The sequence below is a fragment of the Equus przewalskii genome, chromosome 21 (genome assembly GCF_037783145.1).
Source record: "Equus przewalskii isolate Varuska chromosome 21, EquPr2, whole genome shotgun sequence".
Taxonomy (NCBI): domain Eukaryota; kingdom Metazoa; phylum Chordata; class Mammalia; order Perissodactyla; family Equidae; genus Equus; species Equus przewalskii.
In genome coordinates, this window is record NC_091851.1 from 39,353,677 (window position 1) to 39,375,262 (window position 21,586).

General features: G+C 45.8%; 1 protein-coding gene across 9 annotated transcripts in view; it reads right to left on the bottom strand.

Moving 5' to 3' along the window:
- Window positions 1–21,586, bottom strand: part of ATP9A (ATPase phospholipid transporting 9A (putative)) — a 127,663-nt gene that overhangs the window by 41,930 nt on the left and 64,147 nt on the right. For all 9 annotated transcript variants that reach the window (XM_070589472.1, XM_070589471.1, XM_070589470.1 and 6 more), the window contains exons 11-14: window positions 20,330–20,490; window positions 17,782–17,924; window positions 16,754–16,866; window positions 6,242–6,454 (exon numbers count right to left, since the gene is read on the bottom strand). In XM_070589472.1, the coding sequence (XP_070445573.1) occupies window positions 6,242–6,454; window positions 16,754–16,866; window positions 17,782–17,924; window positions 20,330–20,490 (630 nt within the window). The remainder of the gene's footprint in view (window positions 1–6,241; window positions 6,455–16,753; window positions 16,867–17,781; window positions 17,925–20,329; window positions 20,491–21,586) is intronic.

Consider the following 21,586-nt stretch of genomic DNA (forward strand, 5'->3'; position numbering starts at 1 on the left):
CAACTGTGCTTTCAAATTTCGAAAATAGGTTAATAATCAAAGGAGGAGGAAAATCCTAATATATGCAAAGAACGATTTCTACAAGGATACTCAGGTGTTGCTAACAGCAGCTGGCTCAGAGGAGGTCTGGGAGAGGGGCCCGTTAGAGACTGGAGGTCTCCGGGGAGGAGGGACACAGACTCCTCACTCTGCGCCACGAGCACGAGGGAGCCACACAGAACATTCTCTACGTTACCTGAACTTGCAATTAATGACTCTGAAAGCATTGAGCTATTCAAGGGACAGCCAACTGCATCAAGACACTTCCATTCAGACTGTCATCCACACAGAGACACACGCATGTCCACACACATACACACGCACATATACACACATGTGTGCACATGTACACATATACACATAACTGCACACAAAATCGGACAGGAATATGAAAACCGTACGCGCCTATCACTTCCCCTTCCTCCTTCCGTGGACTACAGGATGATTCTGTACTACAGAAAACAATATGTTTCCAAATATATGGATAAACATACGCATAAATTTAGGGAAAATCTATACCAGAACATAAACAGTAATTATCACTAGGCAGTGAGAATTACAGGTTACGTTTATCAACTTCTTTTTGAATCTACAATTTCTACTTTCTCTGTAATGAAGACATTAGCCCTTGTGATTGTAAAAGCTTAAAAAACCTTAATATCAAAGAATTCGTGGGAAAGACAAAAAATGAGTCATGGGGTTGACTCTACCCGCTTGTAGGAGAGCACCGCCTTCGGCAGCCACGCCAAGAAACACATATGTTACAAACTGCGTCACCACCGCGACCCCCTCCCTCTCTCACGGGACCCCACCTCCCACACCGCCGAATACCCTGGAAACGATGGGAGGCTGTCTGGGCTGAAACCTGCGTACTCGAGCATCGCAGGAGCACTTCTCTGGCCAGATCGCATCTACTTCATTTCCCCCGGGAGTTACTGTACTGCGGCAGGGAGGGCCCAGCGCCCTTGGGCTGTAACCGATAGCTGAATAAAGACACTTCAAGGCCTCCAAAGAGGAATGTGCACAGGAAACAAATTTAGGAAATCCTGCTTTCTGTTACAGGAAATGAATCCTACGCCAACTGGCAGAAATTACTCCAGCAGCTCCAGAGAAAAACGAATACTGGCTTCTTTCTAATATGTATTCCATCAACTGACCTTGCCTAGACCAGCACTGTTTTATTGATATAGAATTTCAAAGGTAGGATTCTAGACCCAGCCACGTCTCTGCGGAATCCCACAGGGATGTGGAAACAGTGCAGCTTTCTGAAAGATTTCCCTGGAATTAGATTTAGCCAACTTTCTGTCACATGGGGTATTTATATAAACAGCCCTGTGTTTTGCAGTACACTTCTTTTGAAATCATTTAGAAGGCCGGTCAGTAAAATATTAGCAGTGGTTACATCTTTAGTTAGTAGGATTATGGTTTACTTTTTTTTCTCTTCATATATATTTTCACATATTCTACCATAAACATGGAATAAGTGGGTAATAAAAAATAATAAAGTCGTGGGGAAAAAAAAGATACCAATAAGGTAACATTGACCTCTGTGAAGACAGCAAAGGCCAAAAGAAAATTTTTTTTCAATCATTACTCAGATCTTAGAAAAACAAGACAAATCTGAATCCGAGTACACTTAATGGACAGGAGAGATTAAAAAAAAACTACTCACTTTGAAAAAAAGCAACTGAGAAGCACAAAGCATTCCTTGAAAGGTTTACCCTTACGGAAAGATCTCTGCCTAGCACTAAAACAAACATATCAAAGTTCCGTGGAAACAAGGGTGGGGGCAGGCATTGAAGGCCTCCGCATAGGCACATCCACGGCCAGCAGGGTGTGCGGAGCGCAGAGGCAGGGGTGCGGATCAGATCCCTGACAGCTGGAACTTGTTCAAATTCAAATTCCATCAAAAACCCAAAAGCTACCGGTTCCCCATCCCTAACTAACTACCAAGAATCTGATCTTTTCTCACAGCTCCATTCAGTGGCGTCCTCCTCCCATTCTCAAACGGAAAAGTGAGATCAAACAGACCAACCCTGGGTGAAGAAATGATGACGAATTTTGGTCACTATGACAAGTCCAAGTGTTTCAGGAGGACCATCCATACCTATCACACCTATCCTTCCTCCCCGCTCTCCCTCTCTCAACCAATTCCCCTCTCACAATCAGGCCAAGGACTGCAACATTTTTCACCCCTAAAACACCTGGTTCCAGCGTCGACGGTTTTGGATGAACTGGGTTTGTGGCTTGAGCTGCTCCACGAACACCAAGCCGACTGGAAGGAGGAGTCTCGCAGGGGACAGACACATTGCATGGCCCAAAAAAAGAGAAAGAAGCAATCCAACAGGAAAAGACACATCCGAGCGTCCTTTCACATCTGAACTTTGGAAAAGATTCTCGTGGTGCCCTCCCCCAGCCGCCATTCACCACAGGCTCACTGATGTTCTCAGGTGAGTCCAGACCTTTAAAACACCTCACTGACGGGAGAAGCCCCCTCTCTCTTTCTTAAAATGAACAAAAAGAGAGTAGTTGAGGGTCCTTGTGAGAGTGGTGGAAGAGCAAAATGGTTAAAAAAAAAAATTCTGGGATGCACTCTGGTTATTTATATCATGAGCCTTAAAAACACTCTTCAGTCTGACCCACAGGATTTATGGACTGCCTACCAAGGGCCTCACAACATCCTCTTGTCAGTCCAGCGTCACGGACGCGTGGAGGCACAGCAAGGATAAGTAGCTCACCCAGGTGTGGAGCTGGGACCCCAAGACTCACGCGCTCAAACATCTCTTCTTGTTCCCTCCCTAGGGGCGTGGGCTGCTGCCCACGTAGCACTTGACTCCACAGGGCCTCGCCCATCACAGGCGCTCAAAAAACACCTGTTAACGACCCAATCACACCACTTCTAGAAATACCAGGTGCAAGGATGCTCATTGCAAATGTTTATAAACACTGTTGCCAAAAATTAGAAATAACCTAAATTCCAATAATATGAGAACAGTTAAAGATATTAGGGCACATAAACACATAGTGTTTCTGAAAAACTGGTTTTTAATAATATCCAAGAAAATTAAAAAACAGGCATGATAAAATGTTAAGTGAAAAAAGAGGGATACAAAACCATATCTATATGAAAAGTCTCATTTCTTTAAGAAAAAAATATATGAAAAGACAGTGGAAGGCTATTTATCAAATTAATAAAAATTAATATATAGTGGCTTCTGAAAAATGGTTTAGTAAAAAGATTCAGAGTTTGGACTCTGAAAACAAACTCCCTGGGTTAATAGCCCGGCCCTGTCGCTTAGGGGGCTGGTGTCGTTAAGATTAATTAGCAAGAGAAAATGGCAGCTTTACTGTGAGGAAGCCCAGGAGGTACCATGTTAGCCAAGTGACCCAAGTTCACATCTCCAAGAGCGGGACACACCGTCACGTGCATCCTGTGCCTCCTGATGACACGCACCGAGGAGGACGGTGCCAACAATGCACAACCTGAGTCAACATGGTAAGAAAATGTCAGACAGACCCAAACGGAGGGACAGTCTACAAGATAATCAGCCTGTATTGTTCAAAAGTGTCAAGGCCATGCAAGTCAAGAAAAGCTGAGGACCTGTTCCAGATTAAAATGGACTGAGGAGGCGTGACATCCGAATGTGGCGTGTGCTCCTGGGTTGGATTCTGATCTGGGGAAAATCTTGTGTGTGTGAAAAAGTAAGTGGGACAGGTGATGAAATTTTAATAAGATCTGCAGGTTAGATAAGAGTCCTGTATCAATGTTAATTTCCTGGTTCTGAAAAATATCCTTGTTTTTTAGAAAGAGAAGCAAAATATTGTGGAATAATAAGGGGTCATGCCTGATGCCTATTCCTCAAAGGGAAGAGAGACGATGACAAAGCAAAGGTGGAAAAGTGTTAACGTGGGAGGAAGCTGAGTGAAGTCTGGCAAAGGAGAAAGAATTCTTGGTACTAATTTTCCAACTTTCCCCTAAGTCTGAAATTATCTCAAAATAAAAATGTGTAAAAAAATCCAGGGACTTTCGGCTCTCTGTCCTTGACTTTTCTCTCCTGAAAACTGGGTGATAATAGTGCCTTTTAGTTGCTGGGCAGTTAAATGAGATGATATACAGAAAGCACATCAAATGGAACGAGATGTTCACCATGTGCTGGAGGAAGGTAACCTATTGTCAGTCATGAGATCGACCCATTTTCCTCTTTAAAGTCTTCTGAAATTTCCAAGTTTTCTACACTGAATAAAAATTGTTTGCATAATCAGAATAAAAGTTTTCTTTAAGGAATGAGGGGAAGGAAGGAGGGAGGGAGGGGAGAGGGAAGCTGGAAGAAAAAAGACCAAAATGTTAACCAGTTGGCGAAACTCAAGGCTGTGTCTGAATTACACTCAAGTCGGGGAGACGGAGGATATGATACTGTTTTCATGCTGGGCGAGTTCTCTGCCCACACATACACACACGGCATTCCTATCACACGACACCCTAAAAGGGAACCCAATCAGGGGCTTGTTAGAGAAATATTAAAGGAACAACTGTGCTTCCAGGCCCTGTGGTCCCGAACATGGGATCAAATGAATCCTTTAGGTTTTAACAAGAGAATACACTTAGATATGAACAGCAGTTTAGAAATATGTGGCTTACTGGACTTAAAATTAAAAACTTGTGTTTCAGGGGCTGGCCCCGTGGCCGACTGGTTGAGTTCCCACGCTCCGCATCAGTGGCCTGGGGTTTCACCGGTTCAGATCCTGGGTGCGGATGTGGCACCGCTCATCAAGCCATGCTGAGGTGGCGTCCCACGTGCCACAACTAGAAGGACCCACAACTAAAACATACACTATGTACTGGGGGGATTTGGGGAGAATAAGCAGGAAAAAAAAAAGAAGACTGGCAACAGTTGTTAGCTCAGGTGCCAATCTATAAAAAAAAAAACACTTGTGTTTCAAAAGTCACCATCAACAAGGTAAAAAGATAGCCTTCAGAGTGGGAGAAAATATTTGGAAATTATAAATCTGAGAAGACTTTTATCTAGAACATACAAAGCAATCTTACAACTCAATAATAAAATGACATAAGACGATTAAAATGGGGAAAGGATATGGATAGAAATTCTCCAAAGAAAATATACAAATAGCCAACAAGCACATGAAAAGATGCTCAACATCGTTGGCCATCAGGGAAACGCAAATCCAAACCACAACGAGATTGTACTTCTCACTCTCTAGGACGGCTAGAACGAAAAGGACCAACAATTACAAGTGTTGACAAAGATGTGGAGAAATTGGAACCCTCATTCCTTGCTGCTGGGAATGGAAAATGATGCAGCCGCTTTAGAGAACTGGGCGGCAGGTCATCAGAAGGTTAAACGGAGAGTTACCACACGATCCAGCAATTCCACTCCTGTATATACACCGTAAGAAACAAAAACATAGGTCCACTCAAAAGCTTGTACACAAATGTTCATAGCAGCATCATCCATAATAGCAAAAAAAAAAAAAATAGAAGCAATCTACATGTCCATCAACTGATGAATGGAGAAACAAAACATAGTAATATGCACACAATGGAATATCATTCATCCATAAAAGGCATGAGGCACTGCCACCTGCTTCGACAGGAATGAATCCAGACACAAAAGGTCACATATTGTATGTTTCCATGTGTACGAAATGTCCAAAATAGGCAAATCCATAGAGATAGGAAGTAGGTTGGTGGTTGCCTGGGGCTGAGGGGAGGGAGTCTAGGGGAGCACGCGCACGGAGTGCTTCCTTTGGGGTGATGAAAATGCTCTAAAATTGATGGTGGTCATGGTTGCGTAACTCCACGAAAATAATAAAACACACCCACGGAGCTGTATGCGTTCAATGGATGATTGCATGGAATGTGGACTATACCTTAACAAAGCCGTTGTTTTTTTAAAAAGGGATGCGGTTTGGATGGGATGTTGAGCCCCTTATGCACTAGCTGTACGAATTACAAACAAAACGTCCTGCTCTTCCCTAACTCAGGATGTATTGCAAATGCAAGACCATTTCTTAGAGGGAGACCAAGCCCTGCACACATCTGGACGCTGGCTTCCCTAGCGCCCTGCATCATGCCGGCTCCCGTCCGCCCTGGCAGCCAGCTTCCTCAGGGAGGCCCCACCTCGAGCACTCGGAGAACAGCTGGGCATCTCTCCGCGCCTCGCCACACCTGCCTGGGGGTTACCTCGTCTGGGCTGGACGCCTGGTACACGCGGCAGGAATCTTCGTACTGCTTCTCGGCCTCGGCCTGGTCGGTCACGCCGTTGGACTCGTAAACGGGAGTCACGTTGTGGCAGAGCGCGATGGCCTTCACGGCTTCGTGCACGCGGCTGCTCATGGTCCGCCGGACTTTGGTGGTGAGCGTGGGGCCCTTCTGAGCAGGGGGGTCCTGGGATTGCTACAGGAAGAGAAAGGAACAAGGAAGATGACCAGGGATACGGAAGGGTCTGGAGAGTGTGGAAGAACCACCATGCGGAGTGACCCCTTTTCCTTCTATTGCTCTCACGCATGTCACTCTCAGGCAGATCTACGGTGATGCTGCAAGACACGGCACACAACTTTCAGGGATCCAATCACACTTGGCCAAAAGAAAAGCAAAATCACTAGAGGAAAAATTTACAATTTAGTGAATGTGGGTGATTCTAGCTGTGAACCTGTGAATCTGTCCTCTTTTGGGTGCTGTTGGGGGCTGCCCTCCAGCAGAGTGAGGGCCCCTACACTGCAGGTGATCCTGGCGTTGTAGACCAGGGCTCCTCGACCTCGGCACCATCGACATGCGGGCAGATCACTCTCCTGGGGGGCCGTCCTGTGCATTGTAGGATGTTTAGCAGCATCCCTGGCCTCTGCCCACGAGATGACAGAAGAACCCCCAAGTTGTAACAAGCGACCAAAAAGGTCTTCAGATGCTGCCCAATGTTACACGGAGGCCCAAACCATCCCCGGTTGAGAGCCACTGTTCCAAACGTACATTCTTGTTTTAAAACAGAAGGCAACAAGTTCGACTATGCTCCGTCGGGTAACAAACACCCAGGGCAGGTCTGGGGGGTGCATGAGAACCACCCCAAGGGAGCCTGGCTAGAGGAACTTACAGAAAGAGGACACCAAGCCCTCCACTGAAGGCGGATTTTCAAGAGTAACTTTAAATGGCTCAGTTTTTGCCTCCCACGCTGACTCTGGACCCTAAGCAGTCTAAGAAGCGGTTCCGTGGCTTCCACAGCCCTCATCCACGCCTTCGTTCTCTCCTCTCAACACATGGCTGGGCCTCCTAATGGTTTAAGTCTTGGGGAAATGGTTTTAAGCAACGTGGTAAAGAGTACTGAAGGTTAAGAAATCTGAGCTTTACTCCTGGATGTGCTGTGTGGCCTGGAGCAAGTCCGTCTGCTCCCTGGGCCTCGGTTTCCTCTAAGGGATAGGAGTGGCCTAGGGGGTGGCGTTCAACCCACGCCCTACACCCAGGTAGCAGGAATCCTGAGAAATCGGCTCAACACCACCAAATGTGGAGGGCAGGCAGCCCATTCCTACCTAGGCAACACATCGGGGGCCAGGAAGGCCTGTCTTTGGAGACAGGATTCTATCGCCTTGAAAAATAATAAAAAGTTCAGATCACTGGAAAAGACCACTTGTTAGCAGTCTACGGCTCCGTGTTCAATAAAACTGGCCCTCCCATGGTCCAGGGGCCCACCTCATCAGCCATCTTCTTCCTCATTCACTCTGCTTTAGCCATGCTGGCCTTTCTGTTCTTTGAATACTGCCACGCTCCTTCCTGCCTTGGGGCCTTTGCACTTGCTGTGCCCTCTGCCTGAAACACCATTTCCCAGATCTCTGCAGGGCTGGCTCACTCCGTCTCATCATTCAGGTCTGAAGATAAATGTTACCTCTTCGGAGAGGCCTTCCCTGAGCCCCCCAATTCATGCTGCCCCGCTTGCCTTCCCCAGTGGAAGTCACGCTTCCACACCACTCTGTGTGGTATTGTCTTCACCGTCTAAAATTGGCTTGTTTGCCCGATGATTCTCCATGAGAACAGAGAGCTTGTCTGAACTGTGTTACTCATCATTGCATTCCTAGCACCCAGGGCTGTGCCTGGCACGCAGCAGATATTTGCTGAACAAATGAATGACTTAATATTCCGCAGGCCATGGTGGGGAGCCCTGGCTTCACATGAATTTTTTTTTTCCATTTTCAAGAAGAAATACATATCAAATTGGCCAACATCAGTTCCAGGTTTTAAATCAAGTCTTGGACAAAGGCGCCTCCTGCACGGGTCTTCCTGCCTTCACAGCTGCCTGAGTCCCAGAAGCCAGAGATGTTTACGGACTTACTGGATGCTCCATGCCCCTAAAAACGCATTTTACCCAACAGAGGAGAAGCGATGCGATCCTTTAGAAGGGGTAGTGTTTCACAGCCATGAACACATGGTTGCCCAAAATAGAGAACAGATGGGTTACGAGAAACAAGAAAACGACTTTCGTTTAATTTTTTAATACTATTTTTAGCAGTGGCGCTAGACTCCTCAGGTAATTAGACAATTACTAAATTATTCTGCTCATGCAGACACACACGCTGCTCTGGCTTCCTGCTCTGTTAACCTTTGGTGTCAAGAGGACACGAGTTTCACTTCCAGGCCAAAGGGCACTGCATGGTAACAATAATTAGAGTAATGAATCAGAACTACAGTTTAAATGAATCATTATTTGCCAAGTGCTTTTAATTATAAAGAATTTAACTCTAAAATTACAACGAGGGCTAAAGATTCACAGAAAGGTTCTCTCTACCAGAGAGACTAAATCAAGAACGTTTTTTCCCAAGTTCTGTAATTTATGTTCTAGCCGCGGACGCGTGTCTTCGTTTTTGCCCACATTCCTCAGCACCTGGACCAAATTATTATTTAACATTAGAGGCAATAACAAGACCTTTGACAAAGTAATTGCTTCGGCTGGCAAGTTTTAGTAACCGTGGGTTCGAAGGAAAGGCCGAGCTAAGGGCGCCCCTACAAAGCTTTGGATTTGATTTCAGGTCTACAGGAGTCAAATACTTGCACTAACATTTCCAATGTGGGAGAGCACAGGGCTTTGGGGTTTTGTATTCCAGGTAAAATGAGTCCAGAGCAAGGCGAAAAGAGAAACACAGTCCAGAATTTTGCAAAGACCTCACTTTGAGCTCCGGGGACCACCTGACAACGAATCAGATGAGGGTCATGTGCCCAGACCAGCATCGCAGGTGACTGGTTTAATGTCTCCATGCTTGTTTATTTTTCTCTTCAATTAATACTTATCCTTCTTTCCCACTAAGACGTTTCAGGGAGGAGGGGCCCTAACCATTGATTCTGACAGTCTCTCTTAATTTTCAAATAAAAGGCTCACACACAGCAAATGGAAATCCGCGTGTATCATGAAGGCGCTGGGAACCACCAGGGTCTCAGCAGGATGGGTATTAGGCCCGGTCTTCACACACCCTCACATTCCCCATATGGAAGAGTTTCACATCGTACAGTGTTTATCTCCAGCCTCTGCCCCATAGGCCCTTTAACCTACACACATTGCTTCTTACTTAAAAAATACCAGGGGAAAATAAAAACAGATGTGGTATCTACAGAGGCAGGTTACGATTCTTTTTGCCCTGGAGAGAAACTACTGGTCCTCTTAAGGAGGGAGGGCAAAACAGCTCCATATGAGGTCAGAAGTTGGGAGAGGAATCAGGATGCCCATCTACGAAGGCCCCTGATGTGGGCCCCCAGGGGCGGGATCTCGCACTGCAGGGTAATGCTGCAGAGTCCTTCCACGGCATCCCAGTCAATGAACGAGACACGGTGACTCAACGAAAAACAGACCTCCATCTTTCACTAACCATGCACGGCAGGGGCATTTCCCAATGAGAACTCCGGTCTGTATTTCAGGAAAGATTAATACAAAAATTAAATGTTGAATCACCATGAATATCGATTTGCTTTCTAAATGCAATTACAATAACTCCACTTATGAACATTCATAATATTAATGGATCTTATGGATGGGCTACAATTATGGATGGGTAAAAATACACTATGAAAGAGAAGAGAAGAGACGAATTCCTGTTTCAATAGCCCCACTTCACTCCCCAAATAAAGCTCAAAGCTGATAACTCACTAACCTCAAAGGGCCACCCCCAGCGGGACAGGCTCAGAGTCACTAATTCCAAAGAAATCAACTGAGTTACAGGCTGATGAAGCAACTGAATAAACACAATGTTTACTATTTAATAGTAACACCTTCCAGCATGACAAAGGCAACAAGTTGCAATTCCTTGAAACTGAACCGCATACACACAGGGCTTCTCAGCTTGGGCCACTGTGTCCACCCTCTGGCACTGCCTGGAGAGATTTTTGGTCATCACAACTGGGGGTGGGAGAGTGCTACTGGCATCCAGACGGTAGAGGGCAAGGATGCTGCTAAACACCCTAGAATGCACAGGACAGCCTCACAACAAAGAGGTATCTGGCCTAAGATGTCAATATGCCGAGGGTGAGAACTGTGACAGAGAGCCAGTGACACTGTAAACCCAGGACAGGACTAAGGGGAGGCGGGGGGGGGGGGGGGGGGGGCGGGGCGGAGCTGTGCTAGTGCAGGTGGGACCCCGTCAATTTAAAATTTGAGTATTGTTTTCATCATGGGTTTTTGCATTAATCTTGAGTTTTTTAAATATTGCATTACAATATGACTTATCTTGATTACTGCATGTTTTTGGCATCTCATTAAATTTTGCTCCCTAAGCATACACCTCACTCTCCTTACCTTAGTCCTGGCCCTGTAACAAAATCGTTAAAAGTGGTCATAATCATGGACAGGAGTGAAAAAAAGGAAGCTGGATAATGTTATTTTAACAGTGGTTCTTAACCAGAAATGCTTCTCAGAATAACCAATAAAGACTTTAAGAAATATTTACATAAGCTTGGGCCCCCAACACCTGAAGAATGCAAATAGGGCCCAGGCATATATATGTATCTATTTTAAAACTTTACACACAATTCTGATGCTCAACTTTAGATAAAAAGAAATACGAAAATATGATGCCTTCTCCTAGAAAAAAGAAACACACACACACAGAGAAACAAAGAACACCTCTCTCCACACACACAAATGCAGAACAGGAGTTTGGCGTTTTATACGCCCAAGTGTTAAAAAAGTGCTTATCTCTGAGTGATGTGAATACAGGTGATTTCAATGTTTTTTCCTTCTACTTATCTATATTATTTATCTTTTTCTGCATCAAAAGAAATGTATCCTGGGGTGGCCCCGTAGCCTAGTGCTTAAGTTCAGTGCACTCTACTTCAGCAGCCTGGGTTCAGTTCCCGGGCACGGACCTACACCACTCGTCAGTGTCCACGTTGTGGCAGTGACCCACATAGAAAACAAAAGAAGACTGGCACAGATGTTAGCTCAGGGCCAACCTTCCTCAGAAAAAAATAATGTATCCCAAAGAAGTATTAGAGATTTTTTAAATGAGTAAAACACAAGGTGAGCTCTGTGTCCCAGAGAAAAATACGCAGATAAAAATTCTTCCTTGAGAAAACATAAATTTAACCTTATCTAGGTTTCCTATGGATGCAGAAATCGAGAAGAATACTGTCAGGAATGCAATAAGTATTGACCAACTGCATGCGTCAAGTGCATATACGTCTGGTGCAGGAAAACAAATCACACACACACACATTCACCAACATACTCATTAAAAAGAAAAAGTAAAGCTCAGTAAATTCTAACAACAAATCCTAAAATGCTATCAGAGACAAAATATCAAGCGAAAAATGAGAATGCCCAGATCAAAATGTATGGAATAAAACCAATTATGTTTTTTGGAAAATACGAATTTACATGTACAAAACAGCCTGGAACAACACAGAGAAGCGGTGGTCTTGGTCTTCTCTGGAGCAGGACATCATGAGGCTCCCATTTTCCAAAGTCATTCACCTGTTTTTCAGACGCATATGTTAACAAGAGTTAAACAAAGACATTCCCACTTCCTGGGCGAAGTCAAATAAAACAGACCACTACATGCTCCACGTAATGTAGACCAGTTGCCTCAAAATATTTTGAGTACATAACACATTAGGAAAAAATTTTTGAGTACTCTCCAGATATGGACATTTAACTTTGTGTAAATACTGTATTATGCACTATGAAACAAAAAAATGAAATTCTAAAAAGATAAAAATGAAAAACAGCATTTTCACAGAATTAGCTAACATCTCAAAATAACCACATATACTCAGGGTACAGGGCCCCGAGAATTACAGATGTAAATTACACTTCACATTGTCGTATCTGTTCTTCAGTCACAAAGGGGAACGAAGAGCTGATGCACCCCACAACCTGGGAGACCCCTGAAGACACGATGCTAAGAGAAATAAGCAGGTACGAGAGGCACTGAATGATTCCACTTGCATGAAATGTCCAGGACAGGCAGATGCATGGACAGAAAGCAGACTGCTGGTCGCCAGGGGCTGAGGGAGTGAGGAGCACGGACGGGCGTCTAAGAGATACGGGGCTTCTTTGTGGGGTGATCAATAGATTCTGAAATTAGATAGTAGTGACAGTTGCACAACGCTGAGGATACACTAAAAAACACTAAGTTGTACATGCTAAAGGGTAAATTTTATGGTTTGTGAGCTGTATCTCAATTTTGCTTTAAAGGTACCAATGAGTAAATAAATAAGCCAAAGGAGAAATGACCGCCCTCCTGAGCCAGTCATGGTTTACTCTCATAACGTGCTGCCATTCTCTTGTGGTTCACTCGGGCTTGTGTTGATCCAGAGTTTCTCTGCAGGAATCTTTTAAAGCCACCTGCCCTCTTTATGAGGCTCACTTAGTTAAATAACATCCCTGAAACCAGGCCCCTGGACCCTCACAAACTGCAATCAACCTTCCAACGTGCTGAAAGGAAACAATTGTAGATTCTGACTCAGTCTCCAGGACACCTCGAGGACCGTTCCTGACGAACGTGCATCTGATAAATGGAGTGAGCATCCCTGGGTCAGTCTGGATATTATGAGTAAGGTTTAAACTCTGCTTTAATCTTGAAGATGAGAATGAAATGTGAAGGGAAGCTCTAATCTTTTATTCCTGCATCTCAACGGGTCATCCTGCAAACTCTGCTTTGGCGTCCACAGATTCAGACACTGATGGCCTGAAAAATAAGGGTGAACCTCAGCTCCAGGGGGGCTCTTCTCAAACCCGGCTGCACTTTGGAATCAGCTGGTTCACCTGCTGTAACTGTAGGTCTGAGCACAACTCCTGGAGATTCTGACGCTGCCCCGAGTGATCTGACCCCGAAGTCCCAAATACTGTACTTCACCGAACACTGTTATAGAATTCTATAAACTCTCACGGTCAGGCGAATGACTTTAACGGGCTCGGGGGAAGCTTTCTGGGGTGGTGGATATAGTCTAAGCCCAAGATTGGATTCTGGTGATGGTTCTACAACTCTGTAAATTTACTAAAAAATCACCGAATTGTACACTTAACAAGGCTGGATCTCATGGTATGCAAATTAAACCTCAATAAAGCTGTTAAGAAACATGGGAAAGTCTTCATGAATCTCATCACAAAAGTATTCGCGTGTTTACTGGATGATTTCTACGTGTCGCGAGAGAAGGAGGCACACGGTCTCGCTGGGATGGGTGTGTACTACAATTCCGGGCTCTCCCCAGCCTCGAGATGCCCTAACCCCATAACACTCAGCTATTTTAAACCCAAGGCCAGGATGGGCAAATCCATTTACGAGCTTCCGCTACGAAGAGTTATGAGTTAGAGTTCATGGTGAGAAATGCTGTTTTCTGACTTTTAACATTTTACAAAGAGTGTTATCTGTGCTAAACCAAAAATGGACCGTAAAAGCTGAACTGCGCAAATATCCTGAGATGGGACGGCTTCTGTAAATACCACAAGCTCTTAAAAATACCACCAAAATGGGCAAGGGTGTGTCTCCTGCCGGGGCACACAGCACAGCTGTGAAGCTGTCTAATATAATCATCCACAGGCCAGCTCCGCTGGGAAAGGGCCGAGAGAGAGCAGTGTTCAGCCAGGCGCTGACAAGCATGACAGTCCACACAGTGAAGCCCTGGGAGGAGCCGGAAGGCACGTGGGTTGATGCTTCAGAGGGAAGAGTCTATCCCAAGACACAGACATGAGGCAGCTCGCCCTGCCCTAAATGCTTAAGGCGACGGCGTAACCAGGGTTAGCAGGGGAGAGAGGGTGAACGGCAGAGTGGAGTGGGAGGGGACACAGGTCGCAGCTGGACCACACCAGAAGTCTCAGACCCCAAGAGGGAGGTGACAGTACAAGGGCGATCCTGTGCTCCTGGAAAGGGAGCAAGAAGAGAGGCAGAGAAATTGTGATGGCGGGTCACTGTAGACAGCCAGGCAAGGGAGAGTGCAGTTTCTGCCTAGTGAGTGACAGGGATGAAGACACAGGGCTGAGCAGGTGATCTGGTGGGAGCAGACGGGTGACTGAAGGAAGGTGGTGATGGAGAAGGAAGCAGGGGCATTTCCCAAATCCTTGGATGGAGCCAATGGGGAAAGTCGAGGTGGCACTCACTAAGACAAGGACCTCTGGAAGAAAGCAGGTGTAGGGGATGAGGGAAGAACGTTGGGATCATGGGTGTACCGTCCTCACGGGCCACAAGCAGCAACATCAGGGATGCGGGCGCATTCTGGTCTAAAGCTCCAGGTCAGGGTGCAGACAGATGTGGGAGCCATCAGCACGTACAGGGTGATGGAAGCTGGGGGAGGAGGGGACCACCCAGAGAGTGACCTATGGGGCCCAGTACAGAGCCCTGGAGACACCAACATCACATCACCACACAGAGGAAGATGGGTCAGAGACAGGGAGAGGAACAGGGCTGAGTGGCTCTTCCGCCCTCTCCAAAGAAATCCTCATGATTTTTTAATAGTCTGAAAAATACATCTTTGGAAAAGATCTATGGATCCACTTGGAGACAAGCCAAAATACCCGCACAGGGAGCCTAGAACTGCAAGTGTTTCATGGCTGGTTGTAGATATGACATCAGATGGATCAAATGAACTGTTCTCCACTCCAAATCCCCTCCCACCTCCACGCTCCACCCCCTGCTCTGCTGGTTTCAGGAGATACCCCGGGAATCCAGGTGTGCGAGTGTTCCAGGCAGTGAAATGTCAAATATGACTGTGTCACGAAGTGTTCAAGGATTCCACCTTTAACCTTTATCCAGAAATACTTCCTTCACATTTTTAACTGGCTTTCTGACCATGGAATTATTACCTATTTTAACAAATTTAAGCAAAAGATGGCCTCTCTATTCTCTTGTCTCCAAACCAGTGCCACAGCATGCAGCTGGTCTAATGTCGTCCGTCTTAGCCTTGGATGTGCCTGGGAATCACCAAGGGCTGTGTCTGTCTGTCTGCTTCTAAAGCACAGAGCCCAGCCTCTTGGCTCATCTCAATGACTCCGAATCTCTAGGCCCAAGTCAATGTCTTTTGTTTCATTGTTGTTCTGTTTTGTTTTTAAAACATCACCAGTCACTCTGATGAGCAGCTGAGGCGGCACTCCACTGGTCTAACTTTTTGGGAATATGAGGACACTTAGTTGTCATATCTTTCCCCGAAAAATGACTGGTTTTGAAAAACTTTGTAGGAAAAACAAATGTGGGAGCACTTAAGTTGTAAGTCACTTCTGATCAATTAATTTCTTTCACGATTGCTGAGATGAACATAGACGAGAAACCAAAGCTCATCAGTAATGTCATGATGATTTCACAAGCAGACCATTAATTATTGCTACTTCGGCTCATAACCAGGGAAAAGGGAAAAATAAACGCTCATAAACTTGAAGTGAAACCAACCCCAGCAGGTTCTCAAAGATCTTTCTGGCACCCATGATGGCGCAAACAATTTTCTCGTAGGTTTTACCCAATGTCCACAAGCAGCTCAGTAGAGCAGGTTAACCCTCTACTGAGGGGGCTGAGGAAGATGGGAAAAACCTCAACCGTAGTTTTACTCAATATGTCCAGGATTCGTGGTTGCCACGGGTTTGGAAGGGGAGGTGGGTGGGGGAAATGGGGAGTGACTGCTAACAGGTATAGGCTTGCTTTTTGGGGTGATGAAGATAAAATTGACTGTGGTGATGGTTACACAACTCTGTGAATATACTAAAAACCGCTGAATTGTATACTTCAAACGGGTGAGTCATGTGGTATTACGAATCATATCTCAGTAATCTTTGTTAGCGCCATCAAGTGGATTCTGCCTCCCAGTGCCCCTGCGGACAGCAGAGCCCAGCCCTGCCCACTCTATGCTCCATCCTCTCATCTTCCGGCACTCTATCAGACAATGCTCCGCGGCTATTCACAGGGTTTTCATGGCCAATTTTTTCAGAAGTGGGTGGCCAGGTTCTTCTTCCTAGTCTGTGTTAGTCTGGAAGCTCCACTGAAACCTGTCCACCATGGGTGGTGACCCTGCAGGTATTTGAAACACCAGTGGCACATCTTTCAGCATCACAGCAACACGCAGCCGGCACAGTGTGATAACCAACGGACGGGTGGTGTGGTTCCATTACAGGGAACCAAACCTGGGCCTCAGTGATGAGAGCACCAACTCTTAACCACTAGACCACCAGAGCTGGCGACATCTCAATGCGGGTGTTAACAAACGTAAGAGAATTGTTTGAGATATTGAAACAGAAAGCTTTACCTGGGTGTAAATACTAAATATGTGGCTTTGAACTTCATCCATTGAGTCAAGACCATAGGCCACCGTGCCTAGATGGAGCCGTTTGAAAACCATCTCATTCTGGGTAAGAGTTCCTGAAACAGAAGACAGAGGAGTAACTGTGCCTACATCCTGGAGCTTGAACAGTACTGACAGCTTTTATTTCTTGAGAATTTACTAAATGAAGTGCACAGGTTTCAGCACCGCCCCTGCCGGAACAGACATCTCTGGTATTGTCTTGGCCCAGAATCCAATTCCCTTTCTTTTGAAAATGGCATCCTAGGATCCCACAGGGAAATTACGGCCTCATTCCCTGGGGTGGTCCAGAGGGAGTGTCAATCACAGATGGATGGACGATGAGTAGAGTCGAGTCACCCCAATGACACAGCCCTACAGAGACCATCTCCGGGGTCCTGATGCTGACACATCTAGAACTTCCCTGGTTCCTCTCCTTCCTGAAACCTAGTTATCCTCTGATTTAGCAAGCTACCCCGGATCCCTGCAACAGATTCCCTTTCATCCCATGGTCACTAAACGGTAGAGACGAAGCCTGAACCCAGGTCTCTCCACACACGATGCTCAGCCACCGCGACAGTCTCCTAACTTGACGGACATTAAACTGTGAAGGATTTTGGGGGACAATTACGCAGTCAGGACTTGAAGCCAGACCTCCTGAGCTCAAAGCCTGCTTCTGCCACCATGTGCTTCTGACAGTCAGATAACCTCTCTGTGCCTCATTCCCTCATCTGTAAAACGGGGATAAAAGTACCACCCAACTCACAAGGGGAGGGTGAGGGCTGACTGAGCGACTGTCCACGAACAGGCAGAACAGGACTCTGCACATAACCAGGACTGTGTAAGGCTTTGCTGCTACCATCATCACCACCACGACCAGATAACCACTCTTTACTAAAGGGTAAAGAAAACGGAAGAGCAGCACACATCTCTAACACCTCCAGAAGGAGGGCTCCTTCTCTCACCTGACTCCTGCGAGGGCCCAGGACACTCACCTGTCTTATCTGTGAGTAAGTAAGAGATCCTCCCCAGCTGCTCGGGAATTGTGCTGGAACGAACCACGGTGCCGGGGACCTTGGCATCCCTGCGGATCACCCAGCTGTACACGATCTTGCCCATGTCCAGGTTCACCCGCAAACTAGTGAGGAGACCAGAGCGCCAGGTTAGCAGGATACGCACAAGGCTGCCTGTGTCTCTTTTTCTGAACAACAAGGACTCTCAATACACGTCACTGGTGCCGTAACATCTGGAATCAGTCCCTCCAGAAGCACACAGCTGGGGCTGAGTCCACAGATTCAACAAGAGTCAAACAACTCGCTCAACAAATCATTATTTTCATAAAGCTGTTCTGCTACGGACCGAGGTCACTTAAAATACTGAAAGGGTAGTTGTTCTAGTCTTATTTTTTTTTAAATTACTGGTCCTCGGAGCTAATATATTTTTGATACTACATTCATTTTTTAAATTGTGGTAAAACATACATAACATAAAACTTACCATTTAAACCATTTTAAGTGGACGGCTCAGTGGCAATAAGTACATTCACACGGCCATGCAACCGTCTCCGGAACTCTTCATCGTGTAAAACTGAAACTCTGACCCACTGAACAACACCTCCCTTCTCCCCTCTTCCCTCAGCCCCTGGCAGCCCCCATTCTGCTCTGTGTGTCCACGAATATGACTGCTCCAGACACCGCGTACTGTGGAGCCAGACACGCCTCGTCCTTCTGTGACTGGCGTATTTCACGTAGCATAACGTCTGCCAGGTTCATCCGTGTTGTAGCCCATGTCAGAATTTCCTCCCTTTTTAAGGCTAATATCCCATGGTACATATTCAACTCATTTTAAAATATTATTTTACTGCAAAAAATAAAATCTTCAAATTCACTCATAATCCTATAAACTAATCAAATTACCTACTATTTTACTGGCGAGCCCTGGGCCATAGGGAGATTCAATTCATTAACTGCCAATCATACTGGAGAAAGAACTTTAAAGTTTACAATTTCACTTAACGTTACACCACAGACACTTCTTTGCTAGCAATAAAGCAGACATCTATTCTTTGAAACCATCACACGGAGAGCAGCGGCTAGGGTTCAAAGCCCCGGTGCTAAGTCAGGCTGTTACGCCAAAACCACAGACTCTGTCCCCAGAAAAAGACCCATTCTAGCTGGGATGACATAAACACACAAAAGAGCAAGATAAAATATGAGACAACATATTGAGTGTAAGATAGAGATTATAAGCACTGAAAGTTTCTGGAAAAAAAGATACGGTTTATTTTTAATAATTATTTTCTGACCATTTATTATGGGGAAAAAGTAGAAATAAGTATCCAACAATATGGGACTAAATAAATTATTAAACAGAATATATTCTAGAGCACTTCTAATAAATGATAGAGTGCAAGTATATTTGATGTAAAAAGTCATTTGCGGGACCGGCCCGGTGGTACAGCTAAGTGCACACGTTCCGCTTTGGCGGCCTGGGGTCTGCCGGTTCGGATTCCGGGTGTGGACATGGCACTGCTCATTACCACGCCATGGTAGGTGTCCCACATATAAAGTAGAGAAAGATGGGCACGGATGTCGGCTCAGGGCTAGTCTGCCTCAGCAAAAAGAGGAGGATTGGCAGATGTTAGCTCAGGACTGATCTTCCTCAAAAAAAAAAAAAAAGTTATTTGCAACACATTGCTCTGTTAAAAAAAGCAGGGATAAATTTTTATGTAGAGCAGAATCTCCTTTTTCTAAAATAGAAAACAGTCTAGAAAAACATATATTCCAAAACGTTAACAGCAATTATCACTTAGTTGTGAGATTAGAGGTGATTTTTATTTTATTCTTTCGCTACTGTGAATCCTCGTTTTTTCTGACTATAATAATCTGTTGCTTATATTATTTTTTGAAACCATTTACTCAGCCTCCAAATGAGGAAGGCCAACAATTGACATACGTAACCAAGCTTCCATTCTAATCAATCACAATATTATTTCCCTTTGAGCCCAGACTCAGGCTCAGAATCCTTCTCAACACAGCACTCCCAATAGCAACTACCAACCTCTTGGAGCAGACAGATGAGACGAACTCTAAATGGCATCCTTAGACTGGGTAGGGTAAGGCAAGATCTTTTGAGCAGAAAGTAATTCAAGAAAGGATGGTTCGGGGCCTGGCCCGGTGGTGCAGTGGTTAAGTTTGCATGCTCTGCTTCGGCGGCCCAGGGTTCATGGGTTTGGATCCTAGGTGTGGACCTAGCACAGCTCATCAAGCCATGCTGTGGTGGCATCCCACATACAAAATAGAGTAGAGGAAGACTGGCACAGATGTTAGCTCAGGGACAATCTTCCTCACCAAAAAAAGGAAAGAAGAAGAAAAGAAAAGAAAGGATGGTTCATGGAGGAATGTGCCCTCCCAACACTAGAGGCACAGAGCATGGCTCACATTCCTGATCCTGACTGTTCTTGGTGGTCACTCTACAAAGGGCCCAGCTGGTAAAGAGAAGAAAGTGTCATGGCACCCGAACCCAAGCTCGCTCTCTGCTCACCTGATAGGAATGATGTTGGAAAACAAGAGGAGGAAGCGGACGATCTGTAGGTACCAACGACCGGCAAAGTGCTGAAGGGCGACCATGACCAGCGACACCACCACCAGAGCGCCAAAGAGGATCTTTGTGAGGCAGTTCACTTCCAGGTCAAACAGGCCAATCTGTGGGACAAGGCACAAGGGGAGCCCACGATTGGTTGGTGCAACCCATGGCCCACCAAGAGAACTGGTGCCCGTGAACCCATGAACACGTCCACCGGGCTGAGACAGTGGGACCCATCGGTCCCCACAGCTCTGGTTGAGAACATTGGGCTCCACGGGCTGGAGCTCCTACCAGACACCCAAGGGGCCTCAGAGAATTCTGATTTCAATTTTTTTCAATGACTTAAGATTTAGATTTGAAAATATATAAGCAGGTTACTGCAGCATTTGATGGTGCTGTGGCCTCTAACATCCTACACAGTGGCCTGTAAAAGGACTCAGTCCTACACTCTTAGCACCATACCACACACTAATTCAGTACTGCCTAAAGGTCAGGGTACACACCACTGGCGGCACCTGATTTTTAGGTAGTGCATTAATGAACATTATTATTTTAATAATTATACATTGATTTTAATGTATATTCAAAAAAAAATGTAACTGGCACAGGAAGCCCATAACTTCACAAAAGCATGGCCCGGGATAAGGCTAAAACATCAAATAAACGACATTATAGTTGCAGTGATGGCTGTAATGAAGGGGTGAAAACGACCGGAGTTTGGGAACCCCAGCATTCGTTCATAGTATTGACGGAGGAAATCAGTCTGCAATATTCTGACTCAAAACTGGGAGGAGGGGTGCAGCTGGGAGGGAGGGAGGGTCATGGTTGAAACGAGCAAGAGCGGGGCAGTAGGCAGACAGCAGATCCCACCGTGTACACGGTGCCCCGGCCAGGTGCTCAGTGGGGGTGTGAATCCAGGCCTGCCGTCCTGTCTGCAGCCCGGGCAGAGCTCAGGGCTTCCGAGGCCACTTCTCATCTGTAAGCTGAGGCTACAGAAGCCCCTGTGCTCACCGGCTGGTTCAAGGATTACCTGAGACGCACGTGAAGGACGCAGCACAAGACACGTCAAAGAGAAAGTGCTCGACAGTTTAACCTAAAAGCTTTTAGAATTTTATGTATTCATATACATACTCTTGTATTATATATGTGTATACACGTGCGTACAGCTGCATATGGATTTACCTACACACACACACGACCTTTTCATGAATGTAT